The 22,160-nt window shown below is 40.9% G+C and overlaps 1 protein-coding gene across 2 annotated transcripts in view; it reads right to left on the bottom strand.

Annotated features, from left to right (window-relative positions):
• RAP1B (RAP1B, member of RAS oncogene family) overlaps positions 1 to 21,362 on the bottom strand; it is a 29,437-nt gene extending 8,075 nt beyond the window's left edge. The window contains exons 1-3 of one of the 2 annotated variants that reach the window (XM_027893255.1): positions 21,302 to 21,362; positions 2,805 to 2,889; positions 1,342 to 1,410 (exon numbers count right to left, since the gene is read on the bottom strand). In XM_027893255.1, coding sequence (XP_027749056.1) covers positions 1,342 to 1,410; positions 2,805 to 2,861 — 126 coding nt within the window. In that variant the 5' untranslated portion in view covers positions 2,862 to 2,889; positions 21,302 to 21,362. Of the gene's footprint in view, positions 1 to 1,341; positions 1,411 to 2,804; positions 2,890 to 6,315; positions 6,473 to 21,301 lie in introns of those variants that run through there. The other variant, XM_027893256.1, reaches the window with a different exon arrangement.
• Between the last annotated feature and the right edge of the window lie 798 nt (positions 21,363 to 22,160).

The raw sequence follows: 22,160 nt of genomic DNA, 5'->3' as shown, positions 1-22,160 counted from the left end.
AATCTAGTATGACCTGAAGGATATAAATATATAAAAAAGGAAATATTTTGCTTTAGATCATCCTGTGAAATTTTTAGTCATTTACTAGGCCTGACCCAGCAAATGCCTGCACCAACCACTGGGATAGGGTCCAAAATTCCTGCTTCTCATACAGAAAAACTGTCTATATAGAATTTGGGTTTGCTGTTATCTCTTTAATAAGAGTTCTAGCTTTGGCTGGAAGCCCACATACTTAAGACAGACTAGGATTTTTCCAACATACGGTTTATATAAGGTCAGAGAAAAGAGGTGTGAATTTATCACTTTGCTCTCACTAATTCCTCTTCTGTTCAGAACAGATTCTGGTGACTATATGCTGCAACAGTTGTTAATACATCATCTTTACTCCAATATAAATGTAGTCCAGTGCTGAAACAGGAGGTTTTGGAATTTTTGCCCATTCCCAGCTAGGGTTTGTGGATCTTGCCTCCCTTGTATAGACACTGGCATTTTTGTGGCCACATGATGAGCTACATAAGAATATCAATGCAACTGAAAAGTAATTCAGCTAGGAAAAATCAAAAAAAACTCCCACAGATAGATTAACTGACACAGAGAAAAACTTATCTGTTGCACCAAATGGTTAATGGTAGCAGTTCAGATACAAACTATCTTAGTCTGGAATCTTAATCATGGTCTCAGGTGAAACTGAAGAGTGAGCAATATGGAGATTCAAGATGATGCAAGCAGAATCAAACCTTTCAGCCTGTCATGCTGAAGATGGGAAGAGAGAAACTACAGGCCAGTTGCTGTAAATGCTTGCTCATTTACGATAGGGTTGTGTTAACTTATTAATAAAACAACAAATCATCTAATGGAAGCATATTTATCTATCATTTAAATCGTTATGAATACAGTACGAGAGATGCCTCCAGCATTCTAAAGGTTAGTGTGAAGTCGCTTGCAGCAATTTTCTTAGTAACAAAGCAGCTTAGCACCTCCGAGTCCAAACCTACCAGCAGATGCCAACACACAAACAAATAATATATATTACAAAAACAGCAAAAGGTAGTGTATTTTGCCTTTTTTTTTTTTTTTTTTTTAATTTAACTGATGTTCCCAATTCTCACAATGAAATTAGCATTTCTTATTGACTAGCAGTAAGGTATCATGCTTAAACATTAAAAAGCCAGTCTTGAATTATTCCTTTAAAACAGACTTTAGGAGCACCTTTATATTTCAAACTTGCTAAGTTACCTGGTATTATCAGGCATACCCTTTTTCAAGCAATTACTCAAATATTTGACAATAGGTACTGCAGCTTTAAGTTTCTGTAACACTAGAGAGGTCTTTTGCATATACCTTTCTGTAGGAGTCTTCTATCGTAGGATCGTATTTTTCAACAAATATTCCTTGAACAAACTGTACAGTCTGCAACACAAAAGTTCTTGTAAGATTCTCTTGCATAGTGCCATTACATACACATCATACACAAACTACTGTTCCAGGTGTATATTCAGTTATCCGTTAAATTTTTAAGGCGAATCAATGATTGACACAACTATAAAATTTTAAGAAACAACAGAAAGTTAGATGTCTATGCCTATTTAACTATTTAACTGTTAGATGAAGCAAGCTATGTTTTCTGTTTTCCTTTATCCATCATCACTTGGAGTTTAAGAATTAAAGCATGCATTTATTTAAAGTTTGCCTAACTCTTAGAATCAGCATTAGTTTCTACTTGACCGGGATACTGTACAGCTGCATAGCTTTTGCACTGAGAACTACTGCATCTTCTGCTACTTATCTGTCAGCATAAGAATTAGTCAAAAAAGAACTGCCAGCTTTTACTAGTCTTAGCTAGACTCAGTAGGCTGTTCCTGTGTACCTAGCATGAAGGATGTTTTTAGCACAAGTCAGATGGAACTTTAAGACTCAATGGCCAAGTCAGAGCAGAGAGATTCAAATCCAGAAATGCTGCAGTAAGATAAAGAATTCAAAAGTGAAGGAAAATGTTCTTTCACAATCTAGCATGATTTGTCATTTAAGTTTTTCTTTAGGAACTGTTTTGTAAGAGAATACTTACCCAAGAATGGACCTCTGGACCTTATTTTATGATAAGGTGCCCATTTAAACTGAAAGATGCTAGGTTTTCAGGTGGGCTGCAAACATCATATTTTGTGAACTTTTTCAGTTCTAGTCTAGGTCAGACTGAACTGTTCTGTAATAATTTAATTAAAATACATGAGCTCTTTGATTTATAATCATCTATCTGCCACAGCTATACACCTACTTGCATGGAAAGATGTAGAAAATATGCTAAACTTCCTACAAACATGCAAATATGTATTTCTATTTGCATAAAAAACCCCAGTGCTTCAGAGACTGCTATCAAACATTAAGCACCTTGACAAACTGTCTAGAGATAGGACTTGTAAAGGCCAGACACAGGCAAGCTAGTTCATTGTGTGAGATTCACAAAGCAACTTGGATTTCCCTCAGACTGATGGCTGGGTTGCCTACTGAAGCCAGAGACCCTCACAGTGCTGTGGCTCTGCACTTCACTGCCTCAGACTGATTAAGCATCATCAACCAACCCCATATAAAACCAGAGGCACATGAGAATGCACCAGCGGATGCCGATGCACCCAGTAAAGGATCTACCTATTCTAGCCATGAAGCCTCAGCAGTCATTACTAACATTTGTATCTATTTGTGCACGATTACATAAAGAAATACACTTTAGTAGAGAGTATATTAGAGAAAAACTAGAATAAGTTTTTCTTAAAAAAAAAACCATACTTAAACTGCCTCAGAGTACTTACCAGAGCAGACTTTCCAACACCTCCAGAACCAAGAACCACTAGCTTGTATTCACGCATGATGCAAGAGATAAATCACCCTCAATACCTAAAACACACAAAGCCACCAGTCTGATTAAAGTTTGATCTATAACAGAAAGTATAAACATGACACCACAATCCAGTTCACTAAGTAGGGTTTGATAAAAGCTCCTTTAACTTTTTTTTTAATACAACAGATGTTTTCAAACTAACAACTCTTAATGTAGTTACAATAAAATGCCGCAAACCATCAGATACTGCATTTCCTCTACCTCATTACTGTTCTCCCATAAAGAACATCAAATAAACTCTATTATACTAAAGCTAACAGTTACTATTAATAAAAAACAATTATCCAAGAGGAGATAGCATGCATTTTTTCACTTTGAAGCACTTAAATGCTAAACAAAGAATCACACAGAGAGAGACTTGTTTAAGAAAATTCAAATCTTCTCTTCCCAGCAAATAAGCATTTCTTAAAAAGAACAGCAGGATCCCAGAAATAATTTTTCAAAAAAAACACCAAAACCCTTCATAAGACTGAAAGTTGATTAATGTTTTGCTAGATATTTAACTGCAGTTATAATGACTGATGTTTCATGAGTAAGTAGAGACAACTCAAATATTCTTTTGAGACTATTCCTCTGCTACAAGCTAGATCTGTTCCCCTGTTCCACACTAGCTAGTGTGGCTGCCTAGAGCAATCTGACTAATCTGCTCGCTCATCTTTGCTGAAAACTGACCCAGCAAAACCAAAACAAGGCCAGAGATTTTGGGACATGTCTTTGGGTCATACTGCTCAAAAAGCCACACCTCTTCCAGTTCCACTAACAACTGAGCTACTAACAGGACTCTTACTGCTGCCCTAACAGGAAGGTCTAATTTCTTTTCCTGTGGGGAGCCTAGCACTTACCAGATTGAATTACCCATTTTCTCCCCTCTCCACCCTTGCAGAAAGATGAAACCCTCCCCAACTAATGAATTATCTGGGGGCTGGGGAAAAGTGGAAGTGCAGGGATCCAACACAGGTGGTTGTAAAAGGTAAGCAGCAAGGAAAGTAAGAAGGACCTTTCTCATCAGCAGTAATCTCACAGCATCTCTGAAGTCACACGATCTGTTGTTAGGTGCTTAGCATAAAATGCTAAGATGACTTACACAGAAATTAAATGAGCACCATGATAGCGTCCTGTCTTTGCCATCACTGATCAACTCCACATTGTCAGAAGACTGAGAAATCGAGAGGCCGGGTCCTATTTCCTCTTGGAAATGCAGAACCTTTCAACTTATCTAAACTGTTCCTCGCAAAAAGAATGCAAGGAGAAAGCCTTAAGGAAATAAATGACCTGATGTCCAGCAAAGCAGGTGTCTCCTCAAGCTTCTGTTACTCTTCAAGGATTTTCACACCTAATAGGACATAGTTTCACTCCTGACTTTAAAAGCTGTTTCCTTCCCTACACAATTCTTCGCAAATGCAGATCATGAGAACCATTCACACCACAGATTTTTATCTATTTGGCACCCCTGTAAATGTTCAGCTAGATCCACAAATCTGCAAATTGCCCAGCCTTTCTAGAAACAGGATTGTCTCTAACTGTAAAGAAAGGCACCTTTCAAACTCATGACAAGTTAAGCCTTTAACTTGTTTAAAACAAACATGCAGTTACTCCTTTATTTTTGGAAAGGTGTCCCTAGAATGACATAGATGTAGTGGGTGTAGGGGAAATCCCAGTACAGTAATCTTGGTGAACTGCAGCAATTTCAGTGTCTTTAAAAGGACAGTTTGAATTTTTCAGTCTGAAGTTAGCAACTAAATATGGAGATGTCAATAATGAAGGCTGACAGTAGTTTAAAAGTAACAGAACTTTAACAGCAGGTACAATATATCTGTTTTAAGTAATTTGTGACTTTTCTTTTACTCAGTGATCTACAATTCCATGGAAAATTCCAAATCCTGAAATAAACTAATAACTTTATTTTAGTAAGAGACTGGCATTTTAATTTTTGACTCTCAAACAGCAACTCAGTAATTTAACACTTTTTGCGTCTTTCAGCATCCAGATTTGGAAGTTCAACCCTAAATATCCACCTGCTGTACAACACTCTGGAGCTGATTTCCCTACTTTAAGTGGTGGTACATAATTAAAGCATATACATACAGCTTGGTTAGCCCATCTTCTTAATCACTGAACACCTAAGCAAAAAGCATTTTACAATCTTGAAGACATGACAAAGCCAGACTGCAGCACACCTTCCCTCCAAACTCAGGAAATGACCAATGTAATTAGTACTAACTTCTTCCTCCCTGACAATGCTTTTGTCATTTGTACAGTTAGTCTTTAACTCACAAGAGCACACGGGAATCCTTTACACATGCACACACCCACATTGCATAGAGCTAGCTTGGCATCCCTGCACTGGTGTACTGTCAGGTAATCTGGCCATTATATCTTGGAATGACATACAACCCAATGAATTCTCTGAAACACTTCAAGAAAGCTAACTTGGACATCCCTAACATAGCATGCTGCAAAAGCACCATCTATAGTCCACTGCCACTTAGATCTACCACCTCACTGGCTTTGGGCAACAGAACTGATGTCTCTTCACTGCTCTCTCACTGTTTTCTAACTGAAAAGAAAAGCTCAATTCCTCATTAAAAGAACTTTGCTACTAAACTTTCCTGTTTACAGGTTTTTGTCTCCTTCTCAGCTTAGAAGCCACCAGCTCATGAATCTAGGAATTGCTTCAGGACACTGCAGTCTGCCACACTAGTTGATGTAATTAAAATGTAGCACACACTTTATCACTGACCCGTTTGCCTGATGCCTGCAAGCATGCCCCAGCCTGACCTAGGGCTCTGATCCTGCCTGAACTTAACTTTCCAGCAACTCCCAGCTAACCTGACCTGGCTCTGCTCCAGCTCAAACCCATTTTTCAATATCAGATGTTGTACAAACTGCTTGCATCCTAAATCTTGATCATGCTTTTACTTTATTTTTCAGTTGACACAATGCTTGACTCCGAAACTGGAAGTGTATTTCGATTTATTCAGTGCCAAAACTATTTCCTTTTGACTCGTTAATGACAAATGAGTGGGGGCAAAGGAGGAAGACAAGAAAGTATAAAAGAGGAGGTTTAAGCCATAAAGCACCACATCTGGTCAGCATCTCTAGAATAGGATATGTTTAAGTCCCACAACAATGTCTGTAGTCCCCAGATCACCTCTGGGATGTAAAATGAATATACTCAAAAAGGCACAACAGAAATGAAGAGATTAAGTAAGATATGTAAGCAACAGAACCCCCCTCCCCAAGATTTATGAGACATTTGAGAAGTATCCACCTAATCACCCAACAATCAGATACAATTAAGTTTAAACTTATTCTTAGCAAATAAATCAAGTAACCTATTCGAATCTCCCTCTTTATTTAGTGGAGTCTATTTTAAGAGAGAAATTTTGCTTTAAAGGCTGTCTACCTTTAAGGTGACTGACCTGCAAGGAGTGAGAGCAATGGCAACATCCTTTGCTTTTTCATTTTCCCGTTCCTCCATCTTTAGGCAGGAAAATACTGTCAACTACGGTCTCTATGCAGGCTCTAAAGAGCAAGAAGATAGGAAGCATGCAAAATGTAAGACCTTTTTTTCTCTTAACTGGAGCAGGTACTGGCTTTGAATAGCTGTGTCAAGTATTTATACACACAAGTATTTGACATAACTGAACACTAAAGATGTCTAATGCAAGATTTAGCTAGAAAAAACAAGGGAGGCTACTCTTTAAGAAACAGCATTATCACATAAACTGGATTCTAACGCTGCCTCGAGTATAGAATCTCTCCAAAGTACAGATTCAGACTGCCTCCATTTCAACAGCCAGTGACACTTCAGTAACTGCCTTGCACACTTCCCAAGACACAACTGTTCATAAAACCACCATGTCTGTGCAGCCTCTCACTAGTCTGCCCATATTACTTTTTGTCATTAATGTATTAGTGTGATGTATTAATCTAACTGCTTGGTTCTACTTCTTCATGGCACACTTAAGTACTCGATAAACTAGAAGAGCAAGTGCACACACTTTATATGCACACAGACACTTTCCCAGTAAGGATTCTCTTTGAAGGATGAGCAGATCTTTGAATAAACCCATTTGAACAGAAGGAGGAAAGGTTAACAAGGACAAGTCACTGAAAATAAAGCATTTTAAAAGCTTCACATCTGACAAGGATTGTGAACACGGAACTTGCTTTCTGCCTCTGTCCTTATCAGATAAACTACCAAAAAAGTGCCTCCTGGACATTTCCTTGAATAGTTTGTTGAAGCAGTCTCGAGCAAAAGGCAAACTGATGATGCTAAGAAAATTGAGGAATAAGTTACCTTACTTTAGAGGTGAATGAAAAAACTGTACACTTACTGCTTGTACAGTTTTCCTAAAAAGTAACCACACAATGAAGAATTCAAGTAAGTTCAAATACCATCGGTAATTGGCCCTAATGTGATAATTATGAAAGTGAGGTGTGGGGGGGGGATTGGTGAGTTTCTTGGTGGTTTTGTTTTATTTTAAATTTAATTTTCTTTCAATTCCTTCAGCTTCAAATTTTGGGTTCTGATTGAACTTTGTTATCTTTCCGAGGAATGAGAAAGCAAATAATCCAACATTTTCAAGTGATATTAAACCATATGAAGCTGTAACTGGAGCTCAGCCCCAGGCCAAAGACATGAACTAATACAGCCACTTACTTGAAGATATCCCCAAGGCTTGCTTATGTGAACTAGTTGTTCAGGTATGAAATTAAACAAATTGTCCCTCCCAGAAGCCTTATCATTTTCAGAAGGGAAGATTATTCAGCACTTCACAGATACCACAATTCTTGTTCAGACACTGACATTCTGGTTGCATTGGGAAGTTGCAGTGTAATCAGTAAAATTTTCGTAACACTTCTGCCCCTGCACATTTACCTCTCTGGAAAAGAGGCTTTGTTAGAACCACCTTGGGAATAGCATTCCTAAATTAATCTCAACTATTTGCATGAGAAAAAACGTTTCAAATACTAGATTGACAGATGAAACAAATTAACTGACTGGTTCACCTGCTTACAATTAGCAATGGAGGGGGAAAAAAGCCAAGGGGAAAAAAAAATAACCCTGTTCTCAGAAAGGGGATACCAGGCCTGAGATGGAACAAGATGACAATGGTCAGACATTTGGAAAAATAGCACTAGTTCAGTCACGGGACCAACCAAGATCAGAGGATTATGCCTTTGCAGAAAAGGTTTTTCCCATTTCTGATACTGGAGCAGTCTCAGATGGCCAAACCTAAATCTTTCTCATTGTCTGTACCATCCAGATTCCACGAAGTTTTGAATCTCTTGGTTAAGAACCTCTTCTTCAGGTAAACAATTACTTAAGAGAAGATGTGTGCTGTTGTTAATATTCCCAAATACTTGCATGTGGGTAAGTCTTAAATCCTTATCGCTCGACTCCAAGGAGGGTTTTTTTTTCCAGAATAATTTCAGTGCATAAGCAGAACCTCGACAACAAAACCAAAAGTGGAAGTCTGATCATTTTCACCAACTTTTAGATGCTTTAGGAATAAAAACAATTGAGATAACCCTTTCTCAGGAGGGTAAGTGCACCTCTTATAAAAGATAAATTAAAATACTCCAGAGCTGACTTTCACATATTTATAGAAAACATTATTCAGAAATCAATTCTGAAGACAGGTACACTGAAAAGCTGATTGGGTCTAACTAAGGACTTTTATATTCAAGATTCCTGGAAGTAAAGCTATTTCATTACTAATGTAGACTCTTTGGAAGAGAATCAACTGTTCAGTAAACAAAGCTAGCAGCAACTTTTATTTCTAGTTTTCACCTGGGTTTGATAGCTTCTGGGTTTGACACATACGTATTTTGTCAGTTGAACAACTAGTTCTTCTGGGCACTAATACAGTAATTTTTCTTGGACAAAAATCTTTTTTCAATTATGTTCAAATATTTTAACTGATGTCAGAGAATCTACAGAGGATTTTTAAATAGCTGAGTGGTTAAGCTTATTCAGTGACATGAAGTCATACTAACCACTTGAGAAACAGCCAGAGAGATCTGAACACAAGCTACTGCAGCACAAATATGGCACCAAGGTTTAAGCTGCTCCTTGAACTGCCCACAGGGACACTTACACAGAGATAGCTTAACCGAGTTTTCCTCCTGAAAGGAGTTACCTTGATTAATACTGCACACAGGGACCATTTCTGCAAAGCAGGTAACAGAAGCTGACCTTGTAAGACTTGCTCCACTGTCTATAATTAGTATACTGAATAAAATTTGGTTTAGTTTTTTTTCCTAAGTCAGTTAACTCTCAGCTAGATCTTCAATCTGAACACAAATCTGATGCATGTTGTAAGGATGAAAACTGCCTGCTTGAAGCCACTGATATCTCAAGATGAAAGCTTCCTGATGTGAGAGACTAACAAGCATGTGCAACTTGCAGTAGATTCATACAAAGTATAAAAAGGCTTCTCAAAGCAAGTGATGTAATGAACACCCTTATGCTACTAAGAATATGCTATCCTTCAAACGCTTACCGAGTTCAAGTTTCAACTTTGTGCAAAAATTTTAATCTGTCAATTCAAATTTGGAGTACCTTATAAAACCTATGCTATAGAATCTACCTTAATCTTTAAATGGAATTTGTAACATTTATCAGATATATTCTTATTTTTGGTGACTGTTGGCCATGGTTTTACATTTTCTCTCTACTTCTGTAAAATAGTCACGATTCCCCAGGAAAGTTGTTTGCGAACTTTCTACCAGTCAGATTTACAGTTAAAATTATGACCTTGCAATTCCTGGAGAAGATGAATTGCAAAGAAAATCCAGGCAGGCAATAAACAGAAACAAACTCCAATTTAAAAAAATACTACAAGTATATTAAATTCTGATAATGCATAATTACGGCATTATAATATCTTGCTATGCGTAAGCTAAGTATTCAACTACACAGCAAGAACCAGGCCAGCAATTTACTGCTGTGAATTTGGCTCTGTCATTGCAGAGAAGCATCAGTATTTAGCTGTAAAACTTGTACAAATCCATGGATTGCCACATCATAGTATTCACAACATGCTTTACGTGATACACATATTTCTGATTAAAAGCAGATATAAGCATTTGTTTGTTCCCATAATTGTTATAGTAAATTTTAATCTTTCAAGCTATGAAATGAGATCAAACCAGCAGGACTACAATGAAGATATGCAAGTTTTCCGAGTCAAGATACTTCTTTTGTAAAATGCACTCGTGCAATTTGAAAGCTAGTTCAAGAACAAGCTTGCCAGTTGGCTTAAGATACTCTTCTTTGGAAAAAGGGATCTTAATTTCTCTTGCAGAAGCAAGACCTGGCCTCAAATTCCATGTGGTATCTGCTTAACATCTGGCAATCCTAGCTCTACCTTGATTGGGACACTGGCTGCTGAATCAGTAAAGCCTTGTATTGGGTTTCCTTCTACAGACATAAGCCAATGCTCAGATCAACTAAAATTCCAGGATCATCTGAATTTTTGTGACTCCTCTTTATTTTTCTCCATAACCTACAAAGCATATACACCCCTGGCAATGCCAGATCTTGTATGCCAAGGTACCTGAAAACTGGTACTGTCTTCACTATAAAAGGTTTGGTTTCAATTCAGGTTTGTTTAGATTACTAACACACTTGTCGAGGCACATATATACATATTTCCATCATTATATGATTTTTTTTTTATTACTGGCCATTTAAAACCAGCTCGTGTAGGGCCTTTACGTTCAAACCATCCTTCCACAGTACAATTTACAGTATTTCTATTACAAATCAGGTTGGTAGACTGAGAGCAGTCTTACAAATTCCCATACGTCATTTTAATTAGGATTAGAAGGTTTATCTGTTGAAAAGACACTGATTCTATGCAAATTGAGAATACTTGCTACTAGCATTCATTAACAGGAATAAAATTAGCTCTTCCATGATAAATGAACCATACCAGCAATGTCCCAAGTAATTTTAACTCATGTCTTTTTTGACCTCTCAATCGATACTTCCCTAATAGAAGCATGGTATTTGAACATGAGCAGCAAACGTCACTCAGAATCACCCAAAATACACCTAACTTCACAAACAGTTCTTTTGTTATAGCCTCAGACATCTGTCCTGAGGGTAGGCTGAAAAAGGCATACACCAACACCCAGCAACAACCACCATCTTCTGCCACGTAGTTTTGCAAACTCTGCAGTAGTGGAGGTGCAACCGTAACTACCTCTTTTCACAGTTAACTTCAGCGGCTGAATCCACTGATGAACCTGAGCTTGTAAAAGGTCTGAAGTGCTTAACTGAAGTGGGTGAAACTTGGGCAGAACATCCTGTTGTTTCTGACAGTGAGGTAGTAGCATCTTGAATCTAAGGATGATTGCTCCTCAGAGAATGTCCAATTCACAAGCATACCTTAAGTAGGAGATGACAACTGCAGCTGACTTTCACACCTCTGCCCATATGGAGATGCACAGACAACTTGGTTGTTCCTGAGGCTGAATTGTCACAAGCGCCAGCAGAGCTTATTAAAAAAAATAAAAAAACCACCACAAAACCACCACACCCAATCCAACCACCCAAAAAAACTAAACCCCACAAAAAACCCCATCCACTAAAAACATCCCCCACGCTGGACCTCCCCACTCCTCCCAAAACAAAACCCAACCCCAAAACCAAATTAACAACCCACACTAAAACAAATGCCTGCTAATCTTAGCATGCAAAGTTGTGAACTGCATAGCTCTGCATCTGCTTTGTGAGTAGCTGATGCACCTTAGCCCTCCAGAAGTCTCATTTAATGGGTCAGGAATTTCCAAGAGAAGGGAAAAATCTGACAGTTGGGAATATAAACCCAAAGGTAAGAAATTCACACTTGCAAGCCTGAGCTTATAGACTTGAGGACACCTACATGAAAAACTGAATAATTTTAACCAAATGAATTCGAATCACAGTCATCCCTACACCACTTTCTATTAAACAGACTAGATCTTTAGTAGAGAGTTACTAAATTAACTAGAGTTAAATTTGTTTAATCAGGTCTCCACAAGATTCTATTTGAATCTTCTTAAGATCACTTTAGTTCATGTTTAGACCATACTTTTTGATTCCTCTGCATCTTCAAAGCTTGCCAATTTCTGGAGAAACCTGTCATACCTCAAGACTCTCTTTGCTTTAAGTCAAATTATATTAAGTTTGCATGGCAAGGTTTGGGTAGCAGCAGTGTTACATGGGTGGCTTCTGTGAGAAGCTGCCAGCAGCATTCCCCGTGTCTGACAGTCAACGCCAGATGTCTCCAAGGTGGACCTACTGCAGGCCAACAGCAACAGCGGCAGCACCTCTGGGATAACAGATTTAAGAGAGGGAAGAAACTGCTGGGGGAAGAGCAACAGCAGAGAGAGAGGAGTGAGAATATGTAAGAGCAACAACTCTGAAGACACCAAGGTCAGTGAGGAAGGAGCAAGAGGAGGTGCTCCAGGTACCAGAGCATATTTCTCAGAAGCCCATGGTGAGACACCTGTCCCCCCTGCAGCCCATGGAGGTCCATAGTGGAGCAAAGATCCACCTGCAGCCCATGGAGGGCTCCAGGTCAGAGTATACAGATGCCCAAAGGAGGCTGTGACCTTATGGAAATCAGGTGCTAGAGCACTCTGTTCCTGAAAGACTGCACCCCCAGAAGGGATTCATGTTGAGGAAGTTTGTGAAGGACTGTCTCCCATGGGAGGGACCCCACGCTGGAGCAGGGCAAGAGTGTGAGGAGTCCTCCCCCTGAGGAAGAAGCAGCAGCAGAGACAACATGTAATGAACTGACCATAGCCCTGATTCACCATCCCCCTGCACTGCTGGGGGAGAGGTGGCAGAAAATGTAGGAGTGAAGTTAAGCCTCAAAAGAGGGAGGAGTGAGTGGAAGGTGTTTTTAGGATTTGGTCTTATTTCTCATTATCCTGCTCTGATATGATTGGCAATAAATTAAATTGATTTCCCAAAGCTAAATGTGTTTTATCCTTTGACAATAACTGACAAGTGATCCCTCCCTGTCTTTAACTTGATGTACAAGCCTTGCACTGTATTAGAGAGCACGCGAAGGAGGGCAACAAGGATGGTCCCCCCCGAAGGCCTTGAGGGGAAGCCGTGTGAGGAGCAGCTGAGGTCACTTGGTCTGTTCAGCCTGGAGGAGACTGAGGGAAAGACCTCATTGCAGTTATAACTTCCTTGTGAGGGGAAGAGGAAGAGCAGGCACTGATCTCTTCTCTGTGGTGACCAGTGACAGGACCTGAGGGAATGGTCTGAAGTTGCAGCAGGGGAAGTTTAGGTTGGATATCAGAAAAAGGTTCTTCACCCAGAGGCTGGCTGGGTGCTGGAACAGGCTCCCCAGGGAAGTGGTCACAGCACCAACCCTGACAGAGTTCAAGAAGCATTTGGATGATACTCTTGGGCATATGGTGTGACTCTTGAGGATGGTCCTGTCCAGGGCTAAGAGCCAGATTCAAAGATCCTTGAGGGTCCCTTCCAACTCAGCATACTTTGTGATATTTTTTTCTCCCTCGTCTCGTTGAGGAGGGGAGTAATACAGCAGCTTTGGTGGGCACCTGGTGTCCACTCTGGGTCAACCCACAACACAAATCAAACACCCTGATAAGGTAACAGAAGATGTCCAAAGTATACTGAAATTTAAATTTGGCTCTAGAGGTTTGGATGGGAAGAACTTTCTAAATACAAATCAGCATGTCTGACTCTTAAGAATCATCGACTATTTAGGCTACAACAGTCACCACACCATTTGAAAAAGCATTACCACTACATGCTTCAGAAAGTTAAATACATCCATCTCCAAACAATCTATATTTTGGCAAAGCCCAAGTAGAAGAATGACCTTGTAGTCTACCCTGACTGTTCCAGTGAAGCAAGTTTATCCTTCAGGAAGCCAGTCTATTGTTTCCACATTGCTTAGGGTGCTTGCAGTTTACCCAATGCATACTCTGTTTAGGTTCCTGTGATCTATGATTTCAATCTTCTGTAGGCAAGTGTGTGAAAAGTTCCTTATTTTCACTTCTACTGTCACAGCAGATTCATCATTCAGCTCGGAAAAGAGGCTTCAGCTGTCCTCTGTGAAACTTACAGCACCGAATTTCATTCAAAAAGTAGAGTCACAGTAAGATTAAGTAATGGAAGAATTGCATTACCTGTAAATACAAATATTTTCAAGCTGACATAAAACTGACATTTTTGGAAACTGCATCTTAAGATTGTGCCTCTGGCTAGAAGCAATACCAGTCAGCGAGACTGCATATTGTTCAAAATATTGGTTACTGCAGTTAAACTAAGTTCAAACTTCCATGCACTTAATGTTGCTTCCTCACTGGTCTCCTGGCTAAACAGGATCCAGATTTCTAGCAGAAAAGGAAGAGGTAGCATCAGTACTTCTTTGTTCTTCAGGAATACAACTGTACAACCTATTTGATCTTTTCATTCCAGGCATCATGTGAAATATTCTTATTTCTCACTCTAATTCCTACTCCCATTGATACAGCACTTTTCTTCTGAGATTACTCTTCAGAGTTTGATGAAAAGCAACACATAGATCAAAAGGATGCCAAACACAAGCACACACAGTGGCCTAAAGCACTTAATCATAAAACCTCCTTTCAGCTACTCCATCTTTGCAGAACTTCAGCTACCACATTCAAGTTTTCTATGTGAGATCTCTGGATGAACCTCAGTTTAGCTTTGGGCATTTCCTGAAATAAAAAGTTTGGGGAGATCAGAAAAAAAACCCAAACCAAAACAAAAGATCGTTAAAAATATAAGCCATGGACTTGCTTAAATATAAAGAAAGGTGAAAAGGTAACAATAAAATAAGAATATACAATGAGCACAGGTATAACATAGCTATAATTCAGAAATGCTTGTTTCCCTCTCTAGTACTCAGATGTAAAAAGCAAGTAGAAAATTGTACATGAAATGTAAGAACATTTCAAGATCACACATCCAGTTAAAAAATTAGTTATGAATGCCTGTTTACTACAGTATCACATACTTCTCTCTAATGGTTCCCAAACTTACTCAATGCCCCTGATGATTAAGTGCCAGGATGTCTCTTCTTTGGTGAGATCTCATCTAATCTGCTACTAAGTGAAAAAAGATATCAGAAAAATGGAAGAGTATTATTCTCCAGTATGACGGTCAGCTATTCTTGCCTCTTTCAGTGTTCCATCTTGATGCCACAGGACTACTACAGTCTCTTAGATTCCACCAAGTCCTACGATGACAATTTGGTACTTTCTAGAAGCATGGCACATTCTCAAATAAGTGATGTCAGTTGAGGTTGGATTTTTGAACACAACACTTCACAGCCCACAAAGAACACAAGTCCAAGGCATTTCAAACTATATACTTGTTGATGTAAAACTACCTTAGAAATTCATCTCTGGATTGGTACTATATTTGTGAGAATTCTGAAGGTGAGTTCACACTTGCCATGAACTCATTTCTGATGCTGCTCACTATAAAACCCATGAAAGCACATTTCATTTTCTGTACGTTTCTAACAACATAAACAATAGATACCAAACAACAAAAGGACCATTCCCTGAATGGGAATAAAATCACCACACTCACAGAATGTCTACTGCCCACCAAATCTCCATTTTAAACAAGTCAGAAGGGTCACAGAAAGACAGTAGGATATCTATTTATATAGTTAGTATGAATAATGATAACTCCAGAAGTTAGTAAGCATTAAGTGTAAGAGTCAGGTTTTGCATGCCATATTAATTTATACACTCTTCCTACCCAAAGAAAATCCTTCAGCAATATTATATGCAAAAATAAACCACATGAAGCCAAGCAGGCTATGTTTATGGGTCATCTTGTACATCAAGCTTTCAGAATGTTACCTTGTAAGTAGCTTCGGAGTGAAAGACCACAGGACGGTTACTGACTGCATCTTACAACTTCTAAAAATCCACCATAACCACTTCACATTTGCAAGATTAATAAAAGAGCTTTGGGAACACTATGTTGTTGGGCTACCCCCAGGCAAGCCTGGACACACAGCCATACACACAGAGAGCCTTGGATTGGAAGGGACCTAAAAGATGATGTAGTTCCACTGGCCATGGGATACCACCCACTAGAGATCAGGTTGCTCAGGGCCCCATTTAGCCTGGCTTTGAGATGGGGCATTCACAGCTCAGTCTCAACTGTAAATGTCACCTTATAAATAAATAAATATATCTACTCCTAAATACTGTATTGAAGAAAGTAAGATATTTAGGTAACTTCCACTTAAGATACTACTTCCTTTCCACATTCCAGTTTATCTTTCTCCACACTCAGACTATCATTATTGTCTGGGTTCTGATGCAGTCCAGCCACTGTCCAGCTTGCTAGCTTCATCTCAAAAAATACTGACCATACACAAAACCTGTAGAAAAATCAAAGTAGCTGGTAACTAGCTGAGCACCCTGCAACTACAAAAAACACCTGCATTTCAGTACTGCTGAGTGCTGAAGTGTCACTTGTAGTAACTCACAGGTCCTACTTCTGTCTCCTGTACCTCTCCCCTCTGGAACTCTACACAGGTAACTCAGAAGTATCTGAAGTTCACCTTTAACACAGATGCAGTGGTCTTTTTTTTTTTTTTTTTTTGCTTCTTCCTGATATACTAAACCATCTCTTTAAGAAACTTTACTTCAGACTTCACTGAAAAAAAAATTTAAAAAAAAAAAAAAAGTGAAGCACAACTGGTTAGGTTGCAGAAACAGAGACTGTGAGTGGAAAAAATAGGATAGGACTTCAAAAGCTAAGACAACCAATGCAGAGAAACAGTTGCAGGGACTATCTGTGTTCACAAATTATTTCAGATGAAGACAAAGCTAGACAACATACATTATTTGGGCAACAGATAGCAAATTCATTTGAGAATAAGCTTTCACCATCTAAAGTCTCAAAAAGTTATGTAGTAAACCATACTAATGGAAATACTGATGAAACACATATTTTCCTTTAATCTGGATTACCTACCAAAATCAGGTACTAACTGATTTAGTAACAACTACTATAATTAAAGCAAGAAACATTCACTTTGATGTCAACAAATCTTGATGCAAAGAGCATATTCTCTTTCTGTGCAAAAGAATTTTAACTACAGATCCCTGCTTTAAGTTTGTCTTCAGTTATGAAAATAAACTGTTCTCCTGTTCCAGTTCAATGCTGTCCGAAAATTTAATGATATGAAGTCTCTCACAGCTCTACAATTAGAGTTACACTGAAAATTATTTCATGAATAACAGTGGCATACAATATCCTATTCACAGAAGACCTGGTCAAGTCATTCAGATTTAGCACACCTTCCTGTGTTGCAACAGCTGCAGGAATGATACCAAGTGATCTAAGAAAGCACAGATTTCCTGAAGAGAATCTCAAGCTGGAGAGAAACTTGAGAATGCTGCTTGTCTGCCCAGGATGCAAACATCAATCCATTAGAAGGGCTAGGCTGTCCAACTCCTGCACTATGCTCTGGTCTTCCTCCCCTGGCCAGGAATGAACTAACCATGTGGGCTGTAATTGGAAGTCTCTTTCTGTAGCTGCATTGCAGGGATTTACTTCAAATAACATCAATTCCTTAGATTAATAACTAGAGAGCTGACTTGGACAGTATACAAGATATTGCCAAATGTCTCCTTTTCTTCCTGGTTCACCTCTACAAAGTTCCTTTAACTCTTCAACACACAGTCCTCTAGGGTCTTATAGTGACTTTCACTTTACTGCTTCAGTAGTAAAAATCACTGTTAAAACACTATTCTTGAAAAAAGAGCATCCTGAATAACTAGAGGGCCCCCAAATCATTTTATATTTCAAAAGTTGCTTAACAGGCAGATTTCCAACTTGGTGTTTACAGCCTTCCTCCCTTTCCTTGCTGCTAGAAGAGAAGAACATGCAGCCTGTCAGGAGCTCACACCACCATGCATAAGCAGAAACATAAAAATAAAAAAACCTTTATCACTTTTAGTTGTCCAGTGTTTCTTTAGGCATTGTAAAGCTTGGCAGATGAGTTTCAAGCAAGAACCTACTGCTGCTTTTGAAGGTAACCTCATTCAACTGCTCCATGAAGAAACATTTTGTACCAGCAGGTAAGTCTTTGACTTTCTCCAAATAGTGTTTGCCTACTACAAGCAAACTGCCATAGCTTCATCAAAGTACAGCTTCTACTATGCCTGCCTCAGTTTTCTTGTGTTTGACAGGCCCTAAGAAGAAAGCCATACATTAGATGCTCTGAGATACTAAAGCTCTACTACAGTCAGCTGTTAAACAACTTTGAAAACTCGGTCAACTTGAAAACATGTCTCCTATTAATGGCATTAAAGTACAAAAACACTTCTTTTTTTTCCCTGGTCTACGCAAGACAAATAGAAACTGATCATCTTAACGATATCTGAGCAGGCAAACAAAGTTTGCCTTCAAATATAAAGGTGTAGTTACTTTAGATACTCCTTTAATCTCTCTGAACAAGACGTTTGTCTAAAATATCCCTCTACCTGACCTAGATGCAACAGAACACAGCAGAAGCCTGCCCCAACTCAGCAGGGATCCAGCACACTGACACCACATAGTGCACTTTGGTCTGCTTTTGGATTTGTTCTGAGGTAAAGGAATGGCAGCATTTGCAAACACAAGCTAAACTTGAACTTCTGTTGCACAGGGTATGCTTAGTGATCTGTTTACTAAGAGAGCAATTTTGATCAAAACTCATAAAACTTCAGCCTAACTTGAAGAACACTCAGTTAAGTATCTGAAAGTCATCTAAGCATTACTTAGACCAACCAATTCATAGAGGATCCACCTACCCTCTTAGCACACACCCAAGAACAACAGAGTGCCTGTTTTTATCTCTAAGATATTCTTATCCTTAAGAACACCTCTCTGTACCTCACCCCAAGCAGCCAGCAGAGCTCTGCAGATGACAGGATTGGCACTATAGCAGTAAGCATCAAGCACTCAAGTACTTCTGTGACTCTTGCACTTCCCACATCCCAGATGATAGGTGGACAACTGTTTATTTTAGTTCCCTGTCACATTTACTAACTGTTAGATCACAAGCTACAGTGTAGTCTTCAGCACACTTCGTTCCTCAGCCGTACAAGCAATTTCCTTCTCCTTTTGTAGGCCCTCACCTAGATTCCCATCTGTTTGCCTCTGCTCCAGAAAGGCTTTCAATTAAAAAGACAGTCAGTTTTACTCTGCAAAACTGGCACAGCACAAAAAGAACTGTCATGGCTCACTTCAGATTTATTTTTGATGAACTGTCCTACAGCAGAGTTTTGGAACAAAATAGCACAATTTTAATTCCACTCAGAAAACTTATCTGGTGCAAGCATATAGTAATAGCGGCATGACGCACAGGTACAGAGAGTAAAAAATTAAAAAGACTACCAAGGTTTCTTGTTCCCCTATATACAAGTTCTGGTTTTACACTTATAGTCTTTCAACTCTGTTTTGCAGATTATTTCACCCCCAGGCAGACAGGTGCTCCAAGTATGATCATCTTTGCTGCAAAAAAGATACATGGCACTTATACTGCACAGTGCAACTTAAAACTCAGTTACTTGGGTACTGACAGTAACAGAATTTTACACTACAGCTCTAAGTTAAAACTGAAGTAGTTCATACCACTACAAGAAGCATCCTTGAAAACATACAGGTACCAAGGAAATAAATTTAATGCATTTAATTAGTTAGAAAGTTTATTTTTGCAAAGCCTTCAATGTGAACAGACAAGGTAACCCTCACTACTCACTTTTTATCTAGAATGAAGTCTACAGGATAGACTTTTAGTGAGAGCAAAAAAAGGTGCAATGAATAAAGAAAGTGAAAATACTCGACTGTAGCAAGTTTGGTTGGATTTTTCCCCTCACAAAAGCTTGCAATTTTAATATAGAGGTAAGTCATCCAAAAGGTAATAATCTGACTAGTGTTAAAAGTTTTTCATAAAGGTGAAAAGAAATTCTTTCCAAAGGGAAATATATTTATTTTTAATGGTTGCTCTTTAAGGTAATGCAATTTCTTTTTTTGCCTTTTAATTATAATTCATGAAAAAGAAGAGTGTTTCTCATCTCCTTTTTTATAACAGTAGTGTCAATGTATACTGTCAAAGACTACTGAAAAGTCTTTGTCATACACTGTCTGCACATCTCACACTTGGATAAGATGTAGCTGTTACATGCTGAAAATTACAAATTACACTAATCAAAAGATGTAAATGCAAAACCACACACACGACCTGTGTGATTTTCAAGCCGGGCATCTCTGACATACCCTCTCTTTTAGAACTGTTTTACCTTACTATCATACCCCAAAACAGTACAGAAAAAGACTTTTTTTTTTTTTGTTTCCTTTACCCTGAGCAGCACAACCCATCCGTTAAAGATGGAAATGGGAGCAAGAGCACACTGTTCTTTTTTCGGAGAAAACTTTGGTTTCTTGTTCTCTTTTGTAATCTAGGGCCAGTGCGAAAACAGTTGGATTTGGTTTTATTTTCCTCTTTGCAAACTTTGGTTTCCTTCCACCACTTCTCCACAAACGCGAACAGAAGAGTACAAGGATCTCAGGTTTATTAGACGGGTCTGGTGCAGGAAGCGTCAGTCATATTCTTCCATCTGCTCTGACACGGGTGCTGGGGGGGTGCTTGGACGAGGTAAACATCCCTGTCATCCCCTTTTCATTTTGTGATAGGCCAGAGGGAAGCTCGCCGGCCAGGGCGCTGCCCGCTTGTCCCGCTCCGTGGCCACCCCCGGCACAAGCCCTGCGGGCTGCCCGCGCGGCCCGCCCCGCCCGCACACACCGGCCGGAAAGAGCCAGCGGCTTCTCCCGGCGGCCGGACTAGGTGGGGCTCGGCTCGGACTTCCCGCTGACATCGCCGGCGGCCGCCGGGGACCGTCCCCTTCCCCGCCCGCGGCAGGGCCGAGCCGGGCGTCACCCGCCCCTCCCCGCGGCCGCCCGGGCCCCACGTCGCGGCCCCGACCCGCGGGGTTACAACTTTCCGCTTCCGCTCCAACTTCTGCTCCGGGGACCGGCGGGCGGGGGGCGGCGGAGAAAGGCAGGGCCGGGCCCCGGGCCGGGCCGCGGCGACTGTCCCTCGCCGCCCCGCTACCCCCACCCCCGCCGGGTCCCCCCGTGCCCGAGGCCGGACGCGGCGGCGGCTCCCGGTTCCTCCTCCGCCATGTTCCAGGCTGGTGCCCCTTCCCTCACAGCGCGCCGCTCCCCGCCGCCCCCCTCCCACCGCCGCCGCCGCCACTGCCGCCGCCCCCACCCCATCTAAACCCTCCCCTCCCCGCCACCTGTACCAGAGGCGCCGCGCCGCTCCCCGCCACGGCGGCCCGGCCCGGCCCGGCCCACCCGCGCTGCCCGCCGCGACCCACCGGACAGCGCCTCCGCTCCCGCCGCCTCGCCGGCCGATGCCGCTGCGCCGCACCGCGCCCGCCCCGCCGCGCTGCGCTCCTCTCGCCGCCTGTGCCGGGGCGCGGCTCGGGGCCGTCGCCGTGACGCCGCACGCCCAGCCTCGCTCTGGCGCGGCGGGGGCGGAGGGAGGGGAGGGGAGGGGAGGGGTGACCCCGCCGCACCGCCCCCTGCGCAGGCGCGCGGCTGCCCCGCCCCCGGCGCTGTGGCGGCGCGGGAGGGGGCGGGGGGCGAGGGGCGCGGCCCCGCGGTGTGAGGGGAGCGGGGTGAGTGCGGTATCATCGCGCGTCTCCCCGAGTTCTTCGTCTTGGAGCCGTGGGTTAGTTACAGCTCAAAGGTGCGTCAAAAGCACGTTATGGTTGCTTCAAGTTAATTAAGAACACAAAAAGCTGCAAACGCAAATGCCAGTGCAGTTTTTCTCGCGTTTCTAAAAGGGTGCCGAGATCCACTGGTTAAGGGTGTTTCAGAAATGCTACATACTGTTGGTTTTATGTGGATCATTACGCCTCTGAATGTGAACAGCTTATCATTAGCCTTGCTGACACAAAGCAGGATGCCCCTTGCCTGCAAATAATGATGGTATTTCTTAGCCTTTCTCTTATTTCAGTCCTAAATAATGTAAATCGCTTTTTGTTTTTCCCCCTGGGTGTCACTAATATTTTCCAGTTACACAGAGTTGAGCTGATAAAGGTTAAAAATAAATGAGCACTTAAGTTTCTAGGAAACAGTAAGCAAATAGTTAACGTGGTACATTCAGATAAAACTTGTGCTCAGAGGAAGTCCGCAGCAGAGTGTGTAAAACTGACAGGAAGTTGCAGTGAG

This window comes from Empidonax traillii, unplaced genomic scaffold, assembly GCF_003031625.1.
Source record: "Empidonax traillii isolate 1590-97213 ecotype Southwest subspecies unplaced genomic scaffold, ASM303162v1 scaffold385:size1130455, whole genome shotgun sequence".
Taxonomy (NCBI): Eukaryota; Metazoa; Chordata; class Aves; order Passeriformes; family Tyrannidae; genus Empidonax; species Empidonax traillii.
This window is presented reverse-complemented; position numbering and strand designations above follow the sequence as displayed.